The sequence below is a fragment of the Megalopta genalis genome, chromosome 1 (assembly GCF_051020955.1).
Source record: "Megalopta genalis isolate 19385.01 chromosome 1, iyMegGena1_principal, whole genome shotgun sequence".
Classification (NCBI taxonomy): Eukaryota; Metazoa; Arthropoda; class Insecta; order Hymenoptera; family Halictidae; genus Megalopta; species Megalopta genalis.
In genome coordinates, this window is record NC_135013.1 from 15,361,198 (window position 1) to 15,374,648 (window position 13,451).

General features: G+C 37.2%; 1 protein-coding gene across 1 annotated transcript; it reads left to right on the top strand.

The window, feature by feature from the left end:
• Positions 1 to 4: 4 nt before the first annotated feature.
• On the top strand, positions 5 to 1,199 carry RpL28 (ribosomal protein L28). Its single transcript, XM_033474347.2, has 4 exons — positions 5 to 135; positions 373 to 469; positions 751 to 993; positions 1,077 to 1,199. The coding sequence occupies exons 2-4, from the start codon at positions 383 to 385 to the stop codon at positions 1,161 to 1,163; spliced, it is 417 nt and encodes a 138-aa protein (XP_033330238.2). The 5' UTR covers positions 5 to 135; positions 373 to 382; the 3' UTR covers positions 1,164 to 1,199.
• Positions 1,200 to 13,451: the final 12,252 nt, after the last annotated feature.

Sequence of the window (13,451 nt, forward strand, 5' to 3'; positions counted from 1 at the left end):
CTAGCAAACTTCAGTTCATATTAAAATTACCAAACTGCGCTTCCTAGGGACTTTTTGATTTATGACCGAAGAGATCCATTTTGTCTACCATCTTGAATTTTCCTTTCTTGCTTCTTTCCGTTGATGGTGCACGTGGTGAGTCTGTTTTCAGCACTTAATTTCTTCATATGTTGCTCGTAGTATTAATATAATATCAAATAATATTTGATAATGTGCTGTTTCGATTAACAAGTGAATATAATAACTTCGATATATTCTGTAATATTTTTAATTGCCTCGGTAACCTAGGTGCTAAATCTCGAAGAGATGCATCCATAGACCCGTGTTGATTTCATTATTTCAAAAAAGTGAGAGATATTTGTATTATTTCAGATCATTCAAGATGTCGTCGCATTTAAATTGGATGATCATCCGCAATAACAATGCCTTTCTTCTTAAGAAGCGCAACATCAATAAGCCATTCTCCACGGTTCGTATCACGATTCATACTACTGTGTAACACATTTCCTCGTGGCAATTATTCAGAAAACTGATTCATACTAAAACATTTTTGAATACATTATAACTGTAAATAATATATAAAATTAATGTTAGGTTGATGCGAAAATGGCCAATTTAGACAGTAACTTTGAAATGCTAACTATATTTTTTTATAGCTGTAGAGTTAGTCTTTTCAACTTTTGAATAACAAAGAATAACTTCTTTTATAATTATTTTTATTTGAAGGCTTAACTATATATGTATTTTCAGGAGCCCAATAACTTGACCAACCTTAGCAGCTATCGTTATTCTGGTCTAATTCACAAAAAGAGTGTTGGTGTAGTCGATACTCCCGACAAAAAGGGATTCACAATTGTCTACAAGAAGGTACGAGCAGCCAATAAGCCGGCAAAATCTACTGTTAAATGTACAATGAAGGCTGGAGCTCGTCGTTCTTTGTATAAACTAAAGAGGTTGCTCGTAAAAAACAAATACCGTGTAGATTTAACGAAGGTAAACCAATTTATAACATGGAATATATTGAATTCGAAACCTTTCTTTTAATTTTTGTATTTATTATTAAACATATTTTTCAGGTTGCATTGCGTCGTGCTAGTGCTGTGTTGAGATCGCAAAAGCCTTTACCTGCGAAGAAGACCCGTACAACCAAGAAGGCGGATTAATTTGTATACATTAATAAACATATGTTTTAATGTAAACTTATATAAATGACATATGCTACAATGAAGACTTGCTTAAATACTAAATATTTAAAAGAAAGCTTGTGTATAGTGAAATCATAAGTTGAGCAACTCTTTTTTGCAGCTATGTTAATTGTTTACTTATTTTTACTACTCCATTGTAAAAGTTTATATATAGATAATTACATGTATACAAAAGGTGAGTTGTTTTGAGCACTTGTTCTTGCTTTAATGGTGCTTTTAATGACTTTGGCATTGCTTATTATGATTTCAGACTTGGAGGAGGATACAATTTAAAAGTCTTCTTAATTATAGGTAAATTATATTCATTTATAACATGTTTAAGCATGCCTTATTAGAGGAGCAATTGTATGATGTTACTTGCAACCACCAAGATCTATGAATGCCATGATTAGTTCACGTATTTGCTATCTGAAGTAGTTTACACATCAAGTTATTTTTTGGTTATTAAAGTATAATTATTAACGAAAACAAATTATTTCAGATATTATTAATAAAATGCGACACATGGAATACTCGGAATGAGAATCATGGTAAAACGTGAGTATAAATGTTATTATTGAAATTCTTTTGTGCGATTTAATATTTGCATGATGAAATATTTCGACCACCAAGATCTATGAATGCCATGATTAGTATGCGTATTTGCTATCTGAAGTAGTTTACACATAAAGTTATTTTATGGTTATTAAAATATAATTATTAACGAAAACAAATTATTTCAGATATTATTAATAAAATGCGACACATGGAATACTCGGAATGAGAATCATGCTAAAACGTGAGTATAAATGTTATTATTGAAATTCTTTTGTGCGATTTAATATTTGCATGATGAAATATTTCGACCACCAAGATCTATGAATGCCATGATTAGTATGCGTATTTGCTATCTGAAGTAGTTTACACATAAAGTTATTTTATGGTTATTAAAATATAATTATTAACGAAAACAAATTATTTCAGATATTATTAATAAAATGCGACACATGGAATACTCGGAATGAGAATCATGGTAAAACGTGAGTATAAATGTTATTATTGAAATTCTTTTGTGCGATTTAATATTTGCATGATGAAATATTTCGACCACCAAGATCTATGAATGCCATGATTAGTATGCGTATTTGCTATCTGAAGTAGTTTACACATAAAGTTATTTTTTGGTTATTAAAGTATAATTATTAACGAAAACAAATTATTTCAGATAATATTAATAAAATGCGACACATGGAATACTCGGGATGAGAATCATACTAAAACGTGAGTATAAATGTTATATTATTGAAATTCTTTTGTGCGATTTAATATTTACATGATGAAATATTTCGACCACCAAGATCTATGAATGCCATGATTAGTATGCGTATTTGCTATCTGAAGTAGTTTACACATAAAGTTATTTTTTAATTATTAAAGTATAATTATTAACGAAAACAAATTATTTCAGATATTATCAATAAAATACGACATATAGAATTCTCGAAGGAGAATCATGCTAAAACGTGAGTATAAATGTTATTATTGAAATTCTTTTGTGCGATTTAATATTTGCATGATGAAATATTTCGACCACCAAGATCTATGAATGCTATGATTAGTATGCGTATTTGCTATCTGAAGTAGTTTACACATAAAGTTATTTTTTGGTTATTAAAGTATAATTATTAACGAAAACAAATTATTTCAGATATTATCAATAAAATACGACATAGAATTCTCGAAGGAGAATCATGCTAAAACGTGAGTATAAATGTTATTATTGAAATTCTTTTGTCCATGATTAGTCACATGATTTGCTAACTGATTCATTAGTTTAAAAATCAATAGTTGTTTAATTCAAGACGCGCAGTTGATGAAGCCTGTTTTTTAATTATAGGTGGCCGTGAATGCGTCATTTCTGTTTGCAGTTTTCGGAGAAGGTAATTCGTTTTTTATTTATGTTATGAAGAATTGTCGTTACTATTTTGTTACCTGATGATTCATTCGCCAAAATCTATGAATGCTATGATTTTAAATTTGCTACTTCTGAGAACGTTACATCGATTTTATGACTAACGTTAAAGAAGAATGATATTAAAAACTGTGATATATCTTTTGTTTAGGTGATCAGTTACTCTGGAAACTTTCAAATACCACACGTGCCCGTTGCAACAGTTTAGGTTATATAAGGTATGCGTTTTTTAAGAATATAAAATAAAACAATATTTGTATAATATATGAGCATTATTTTCACAGGATGTATGCTGTGTATATATATATAACTACGCGTATACTTATAATTAATGGCAAATTTGTGCGACAGTGCAAACGTCCTTGGTGCGTTACAGTATGTAGCATTTCTTTGCATTCTTAGCTCATTAAGTTTTTGTCAAATTGCGAAAGTGTTCGTGTAGCCTAGGATACAGCTTCTTATGTGTACTTTACGACATCAGAAAATGAAAGGCATAATGGAGACATGTTTACAAGTGTCTCCATTATCATCAGTTATCTCAATATTCATGGACCTTGCTCCATGCTTTGTGGTAGAAGTGAAAAATCGTGTGTCCTAACGAGCCGTTAAGGGACTCGTTCTGCACAAACATAGGCCATATTTTTGGGCCTCTTGTTTATGCAATAAATATACACTTTGAAGTAATTGGTACGAGCTTGTATGATTATTTAAATCATAGTTTCCGAACTTTTTCTTTGGTTCACAATTCCTAATCCAAATTTGTTTCCTTTATACTCATATTTAGGATCTTAATAATGAAAATGTGCTAAACGATCACATTGAAAATAAAAGAAAATATTAAAAGTTTTCAGAGCATACATTAGAAAATTGTGATCTAAATAAAAATTATATTGGCTACAATTAATCCTGAAATGGACTATTATATATAGATTTTCATGGCTCTGTGTTTTCTACACCTCAATTGTACTTTTGGAGTTCAATTTGGAAATTCGCTGAAGCGTTGACATAACAATCATAGTAATTTAGTTACCAAATAGTATATTTAATTTTAAGTAAGGAAAATGACACTCAGTTGTGTAAATCAATAAATGGCGTAGTGAACATTATTATTCATGTACCGTTCCGTCTATTATTCGACTAAAATTACTGGTCCATCGACAGTGGCTAAGGGGTACGGTGCATAAAGTCCTTTGTAGGCGAAGTGTGAAGACGCGACGGAGCCGAGAACGAGCGCTAATGCTTATTTACACAAGTAATGAGGAGAAGTTCTCGGTCCTGAGTTCCGATCCTACCCGACTGATCAAGATAATTCTTGATCCTCCTGAGATAATAGTACTTCCGAGATAATTCAGTGCCTCTATATATATTCATGCACACCGAGAATGTCCCGAGTCCCGAGCTTCCTCAAACTCCTAGCAAACACGATATCGTGTTCAAGATGACCGAGCTTTCGGTTCGCTTTTGATGTAGACTTATTTATGGGTAATGCATTAGAAACAGATTATTTAATACTCGACGGCCGGTCAGTAGAATGTAGATTTTTATGAAAAATAAAAATTTTCTACATAGATTGGAAGATACAAGAGTTAAGTAAACATGAATTACTTTTATTAATAATTTCAATGAATTGTGAATATATAGTAGTATAACATGATAATAGTATTGTTTTGCATTTGATCTATTTGCTTTCTACATAGTTCAGAAAATCTGTTTACCAGCATAGTTAGCTCTTGGTGTTACATTTTTAAATATCTGCAGAAATATATTGGAAGTCATTGATAGTTCTAATAGTTTCGAAGTTGGTTAGATATTTTATTTATCGAAAATTATTACACGATGTGACACAACTGGCGCAGTGTTAATTATGTTGACCTTAGAGTGGATTAAAATACACAAAAATGATATATGCCAACGACGTTGCTTCTAGGCAGTCACCCATCGTCACTTAAGTTCAGTGGTATGATAGTTAACAAAAATTCGTTACAAAATAATTACCACAGCGTGCCGATTAATTAACAAAAAGACCAGCCCAGTATTTACATTTCGTAGTCGATGATTTATAGTATAACTAGGTTATAGTTTTTTCCACAAACGTAAATTTTTGTATGTATTTTTTGTCATTCATAGACAAATAGCAATTTAATTTTATTGGAAAAGAAAAAGGGAATGTGTAAACGTTGTATATTGATGTAGGGAGAATCTAGAATAGAGATGCGAGGAAAAATCGCTATAGCAATTTCGAAATAGAGCTTGAAATGGGACAAAGGATGCTCGCAAGGACAAATTCCTCGATTTAAACGGCTCCAGTCATCTCGTTTGACCGTTTTGTTCCTAATTATTATTATCTTTTTTCGATACACGCACGCACGCTCTCTCTCTCTCTCTCTCTCTCTCTCTCTCTCTCTCTCTCTCTCTCCCCCTTTTTTTCTCATGGTTGTGTAGCGTGCGGATGAAGCGAATATTCTCGTTCGGACGATGTGACGCACACGACAACGTCACCAAGCCGATTTCACATTGGATCATAAATTTTTACCTGGTGCTATCAAGATTTTATTTTATTCGTTGGGAACACGGTAATTCCGGTTATATCGATTACGTGCTTACCGGGATACATTCATATTCGCGAATTCAAATTAGCTGGCCAACCACTGTAATTACGTTAATTTGTCATTATTTTCTACCCGAGAATCCCACCTTCATTCTCCTGAATAACAATGTTATGCGATGTTATTCAGCAATCTTTGATCGTAGTGCCTCTTATCGGTTGACTTTTAATCTTTTTCGTACATGCTTGCATGTAAAGGCGCAGTACGTAGCATAATAATCATGGAGTCCATAACTTCCGTTTGGTGAATTGTTTCAACATTTCGTACGCTATATTTAATGACACATTCTAATAACGGAAATAGACAACGAAGCAGTGGTGGTAGTGTTAACGATATTTGATTGGTTTTGTTGATATCTTCGTTATTAGGATATTTTCTTTCGTCAAATTTTCGCACGAGTGAATTCGCTGAAATCGAATGTCGCCCTTAATATTTTTATTTATCGTACAGTATTTTTTAACGTCACCCGGCTTCAGATTTCAGTTACCGTGGCCTGCATCCATCAATTTTATCGTCGAAACATGCAGTGTCCCGTGAACAATGGACCGTTCACTGTAAGTTATCTGGCGAACAATGAACCTTGATGATAATTTTCGTTCATGAAGATACAAAGAACTCCACCGTCCATTGGAAATAACCAGTTGATACGAACGTTCTACCGTGATAACTGACATTACTTTCCTTTTAACATTCGAACTACATATTGAGATCTAAAACTGTCCGAACAATATTGCTTTGTAAAGGCATATTGAATCATGCTCCTGGAAAGTGTCTTCATAATTCCTATTGTCATTTTATTGCTCTCTCTCTCTCTCTCTCTCTCTCTCTTTTATGGTAGATTTAGTTAACTCTATTACGCTGCCCTGCTTTCTGGTTGCTTATGCTGTACTTTGCTTACATGTTCATTTAAATAGGCCCCATAGGCAGAATCCAAGATTATATGAATTATATATGAAAGAAATATAAACAAATTGAATATATTACGATATTTGTGCTCTTCGGTCTTATGAAGAAAGTTATAAGGTCTGCAGAAAGTTGTAAGGTCCTACAAGGATTGTAGGGCTCATGAAAAAAATATTAGGATCCATAAATCTGTCGGATTACTTGTGTACAAAAATTGTACTATCTATGGGGGGAAAAATATAGAACGTACAAAACAATTTCAGGACCTGGACAAAAATTGTAGAACATAACGCAAGTGTATTGCATACGAAAGTATTGAAAGCGAAGCTTTTAAAAGCATGCAGGATCCGCGAGAGAATTGTTAAGTTGTCAGAAAAAAATGATTTTACCAAAGTGTACCTAAAAGTGGCCCACTCAAAGAGTTCACCGGATCTCGGGAAGCGGAGTTTGCGTTCCTAATAATTTTTCACAAAAGATCAGCAAACTACCAGGAAGAATTTTAATTCTATCGGGGCACGGCGGCCGCATTTTTAGTACTTATTCAATATCGGCTTAATATTAGATCACCGCATTAGCATTTTATTGACGTTGGTCACGAACAGGGAGGAGCCTGTGGTCGAGGCCGGACCCGGGATTCCCGACAGAAAACAGTTTTCCTCGTCGAACAAGGCATGTTTTATTAAAAAATCCTGCCCCGCCTACCTTTGCTCCCGCGGTTAATCGAGTGGATTTCTTGTTCGGTGATCGTCCAACATGCCCCTCTCTCGAGATGAATAATCCAGGAACGAGGATTTAAAGAGCGAAGGGCGTTTCGAATTTGTTAATGCGCCGCACACTTTCGTGGTAGACAAACTTTCTGCATAAAATATATTCCGGGCCTTTGTAAAGAATATCTTGAACGGGAACGATCGATGTGCGACAGTAAAAATTCATACCTCGCAGGTTCTGCATGTGAAAAGAGCGTTAGAGCAATGTAGAAATCTTTTGGTGATCGGTTGAATAGCAAAGCATCGTTTGAACGGCGAACTTTTACATAGACGAATTAAGTCAAAGTTTGAGAGATTCGTTGTTTTACAATAATTCCGATTCATTTCGTAAAACAAAAATCGTACAATATTTTGTCTTCTTGATTTGAAGATGCAATACACGCTGGTCACTTAGTGCCCGGTTGTTCTGGCGTGATAAAGTTTTCGTATAAAGCAGCAAAGCACATCGTTTAATTTGTCGTATTTAGGAAAAATTTGGTCTACCATGATTTTTATACGATTTATAATGTACATACATTAAAGGTACAAGTAATCCAATCGGATAATTTCTCTAATACGAATATTATATCAAACCATAAAATTAAAGTAAAAAGTAGATATTTTTCTGACCATACTTCCTCATTTTAGTCAGTACACAGGGTGTCCCAAAAATGTCTCGCAATCCGAAAGTGGCGGGTTCCTCAGGTCATTTGAAGCAACTTCTTCCTTTACAAAAATTTTCTCCGAGGCACCGTTAACGAGTTATTAACGAAAAACAGTGACCAATAAGAATCGAGTATGGCTGACGCGAGGCGACCGAGTCAACGGCGCCAGCGGTCGAATCCCAGCTCAGCTGGCGCGAGGCGACCGAGCCAACGGCGCCAGCGGTCGAGGCGGTCGAATCCCAGCTCAGCTGGCGCGAGGCGACCGAGCCAATGAGCGGAACTGGGCTTCGTGCGCTGGTTGGCACTGTTTTTCGTTAATAACTCGTTAACGGTGCCTCGGAGAAAATTTTTCTAAAGGAAGAAGTTGCTTCAAATGATCCGAGGAACCCGCCATTTCCGGATTGCGAGACATTTTTGGGACACCCTGTATACATAAAGGCATAATATAAATGTTAATATATCTTTACTAGTAACAAACGTTTATTAAATAATATATAGTAAGAAAATAACAACAACTGAACAATAAACATTCGATACATTCTTCAATGCACATATGATGTACAATATACATTATGCACGTTGCGACGATTATTATATACGATTTTCATACGTAGGAACTGTTGAGAACAGAGAAAAGCTGAGAATCTCATTTAATTTCTCTACACATTTTCCTGCACCCCGTTCGATTTTCTCTGAACTGTAAGTCCTCCGCTGATCGAATCTTTCTAACAGTATGCACAATGATTTCTGGAAGTTGCAAACGCTTTGTTCGGCCGCCGCGCGTTCCCGACATCGAGAGGAGATTGCATAGTCGAAAGAAGACTATTGTAAAAATAATGTTCTCGGAAGTTGAAAGAAACTTCTCGTGGAACGGTAGCCGCGCGGAAATTGGCTACTTATTTTCCAGCGACTTAACAGAGCCCGTCGTTCGATTTTTCGCTAATGTCTCGAGTCGATTCGTCGGGTACCGTCACAGCGTTAGGTTACTCATCTGAGAGGTATGTTTTATTAGGTCATCTTAAATGCCCGATTGCTCGATTTCTATTATTCGGTAATAGAGAAATTCGGCTGCGCGATCACGTAGCGTCCGAAAGAGCCTCGAGCGTATATCGTTTGTTCTTCCAGTACCCATCATCGTTCTCCCTTGGCCGTTACCTTTTTTCCTCTTGGTTTCCTCTTGGTTCCCGTTGGTCGCCTACCTCCTGAGGAGAGTTTAACGAGACACCACTTTTCATAATTCGAGGAAGGAACTCCATCGTTTTTCCAGCGCGAGGAGCGTGCGACCGAGCCTCGATCGATTTTCTTAACCGTCTTTTCTCCCGTACCTTCAAGCTGCTCTCTCGGCCGCGAAAGAAGGAGAATAAGGCTGCAATGACAGAAGGTTTCACGGCGGGCCAGACACCGCTGCCGCGAGCACTTTCAACCCCTTGTACACAGGGTGGCGCGAAAGAACCTACTATGCCGCGAGAAAGATCACCGCATGCATTCCGGGTTTTTTCCCTCGTACAGCTTGTGAGAAAATTGTGGAACCCACAGAAAAATTATGGGATCTACGGAGAAGTTGCGAAGCTGCGAAACAACTGTGAGAAGATTGTGGAAAGATTACAGGACGTGTGAAACTGTAGACTTGCAGATAAATTGTATAATTTACAAAAAGGTTATGAACCCCGCGAAAAAATCGCAAAGCCCGCAAAATAATTGCAGTGGCTGCAGAAAATTTCGAACGAACTACGAAAAGATTCTAGAGTTAACGAAAAAATTAGGAGACCTAGAAGCTATTGTAAGGTTTAGAAAAAAAATTATACAACTCACGAGAAAACCGTAGGCTTTGCACAAAAATTTTCCATAATTTATATAAAATCACGAAAAAATGACCATAAAGCTTGTAAAAAAAGTGACAGCCTATGGGAAAATTGTGGAATAGTTTATAAAAAATTGTGTTCCTTTGTTGGGGAAGTCAAAGAAAGATCATCACATAAGCGGACTAACGAGTAGGAATCTACTGATGTGTCCGTCCATGATCGACTGATTCTACTTCTCCTGGGCACTAATTTTTGCGTATCATTTTTATTTGAAGCTCGTGCTTGTACAGGCTGTCCCAAAATTAATGTACAAGCGGGAAATGAAGGGTTCCTGAGGTCATTTGAAGTAACTTTTTCCTTAGCGAAAATGCAATCCGCGGCTTCGTTTACGAGTTATTAACGAAATAATAGTGACCAATGAGAGGCGAGATCAGCTGGCGCGAAGAGGTCGAGCTAATGAGTGGAACTGGGCTTCGACCGTTCGTTGGCTTGGCCGCTTCGCGCCAGTTGATCTCGCCTCTTATTTGTCATTGTTTTTTGTTAATAGCTCGTATACGAAGCTGCGGATTGCATTTTCGCCAAGGAAAAAGTTCCTTCAAATAACCTCAGGAACCTCTCATTTCCTGCTTGTACAATAATTTTGGGACACCCTGTATTTTGTACGAATTCGTGAATTTCTTGTACACCTTTTAACGTCGTACAAATTTGACCATTGTGTCGGTAAAAGCGCTATGTCGTTGTTAGATAAAAAAGGATGATTCAGAAATTGCTGGTCTTGAAGACATCTCGAATCGGTAGCATGGCCTTGCAGGTTCTTTTCAGGTTCTCGTTCTCACAGCTTTCACTTTTTCGTATCTCTATTCCTTGCTCGTTTATCTTTTCGAGTATTCCCAAGGCTTCCCTCGGCTTACACACGAAAGTCTCGAATGGCAGCGAGACTGTGCATAAGACTTTAACCCTGCTGCGTTCTTTGGGTCTTTCCCGACCCCAACGTATTCTCCTGTCTTCAACGTCGTTACAATTGTCCGGTATCTCTTGCCCATGGTTTGCCGTAAAGATTTTAATTAACAGCGAAAATGAACAGATTTTTAGATGCTTTTTATGTATTGCTTCATTGAAATTTTCATTTCATTAAAATTTTTACTACACTCTGCAGTAAATTATTCGACGCTATAAAGCATAAACGTACCCAGTCCTCTTATCAGATATTCCATGAATACCTAAACGAATACATAAATATGGAAACATCAAATGAATTGAATAGAAATCAGCTGTATACCGTTTCAAAATGGACCCTGACATGGCATACCGATTTCAATTGGCATTTCTGACGACGGACACAAACATGAAATTCTAATATCATTTTCACCAACTCTGTATACACTTTCCATCCAAGATATTAAACATTTATCACGATAATATTATAATGCTGCAAATGTAAATCGATCCACAGCGAGTCGGAACTATTACGTTCTCCCACAAGATATCGATTCCACTCTATTTTCATGCAACGGCAAGAGCGTTCTCCCGCAAAGCCCCAAGAATTTCCACAAAATTCCAAAATAGAGAAGCAGCACGTGGCCAAGGGTTGAACCTGGTCTCAAAGGACATCAATCTCCGAGTGTTACACCTTCTGAAGCCTAATCTCAGGAGTCACCCTTCTACATCCAGGTCGCCCGTGTACATAGAATAAGAGAAGCAAATTCAAAGAAGAGCCCCTCTAGAAACTGTGTTCGCTCTGCACAAGTGCATTCCTTCGGACAAACCAACAGCTAATACACCATTCCTCTCGCAGTCCAGCAACTTCGCTGTCACCCAGTAGAACAAAAGGGTAACCACATCCAGAACCAACGAGGATAAAAGAAGCCGTGTAGAAAGACGGAGAAAGTGCAAGTAAAGGAGAAGCCGAGAGCAGGAAAGACAGGGATAAAAGAGGCAGAGAAAGAGATGAAGACTGAGTGACGAGGAAGAGGAGTCTGAGGAAGGAAGAATGGAAAAAAGGAAGGAGAAAGCTGGTGGTGAGAGAGGGGGGAGGAGAAGGAGAGAGAGAGAGAGAGAGAGAGGGAAGAAGGGATAGCGAGAGAAAGAGAGAAAGAGAGAGGGATTAGGCGGTTCTCTCGTAGACCGGGGGAAGGAAAAAAGGAGAGATTCATGAATAATGCAAGAGTGAAAGCCGGCTGAAACAATTGCTGGGCGTCGCCCTACTCCTGAAATTACATCATCAGATTTTCCGCGAAATTAAAACATTATATATTCCACGCTCCGTTCCCTCGGCACGGCCACTCGTCTTCCTCTCGCGGACATTATGCTTGTGGCCCCCGTCCCACCCTCTTGCCACCCTTCTCTCACCCCCCCCCCCTCCGTTCACCCACGTCGGACAAAAATCGCCGATTACGCGGCCACGCGATGAGACTGCGGTATTACCTGTCCGCTTCAAATGTCCTTTAAAAAAGGTCAATGGTCCCCCGGTTCAATCCCGGCGAATACGTAAATTACACCGACGAGCGCCAGGGTTCGTGAACATGATTTTTCTCGTCTGTTGAAACGTTTACACTAGGCTGTTTCTCCTGGTTATAATGTATATCCGCTGGCTGCATTTTTATTTTGAATTTCGGTGCCTGCTCGCCGGATTAATTTCGGATTGTAAGCTGACTTTTCGACTTTTCTCATCGAGCATGTGGAAAAGTTTTCTATGCTGGATTTCACGGGTGCTTTTGATTATGAATTTCGGAGTGCTACCGGAAATGGAAATTAAGTCGGCTGGGAGCTCGAATCGTGGATAATGGTCGAGTAGCTGCAATGGTTTCGGAAGATGAATTTTGGGACTTTGCGTTTATGAGTAGACTCCATTTATAGTATTTTAGTGAGTTTTTTCTTAAATTGTTGGTTAATGGAAAATGAAGATCGAGCTTGCTATAAGCAAGAAATGGAAGGATCCAACGAAATTGTCACAGATGCCGGTTACCGTGCAGTGATCAATTGCTGTGTTTCCTTTAGTCTGTTTTCGTACATAATTAGATTTGTCCAACTTTTCTATTCAAAAATAAACAAGATAAATAAATAAAAAGATTTAATGTCTTATTCGGTGAATATAATGTCAGTTATGCCCGAAAACAAGCCAATGGCACAGCGGAAAAAAGGAGAGCTTTTCGGTAACGAATATTTATGTAAATTTTTATGTATGTTTCAACAGATTACACAAATTTTTCGGCAAATGAAATGTCAACACTAAGCTCGTTACGAACAAAAAGGCTATGATATCTAGAACTATCATGCAGACTAGGATATCATGCTGCGAACTTCAACTTTTCGCGCGCTTTAACCGAAAGAAATCTTAATGAAAGAATCTTAATGGAATCTAAACGAGCTGTCTTCGCTTCACGAAAAATTGGTTTCACGATCAAGAAATTTTCAAGATCAAGTCTTTGTAGATTCGTCCGTTTTCCTTTGGCTAAGTGAATGTAATTGGGCCGAGGACTATGAAGATCCTCCAATCTGCGACGCAGATTCGTATCAATTTTTCTCAAGAGAAATGAACCGGGTTACCCAGAGCCGTTCGAAGTAGAGGATGTT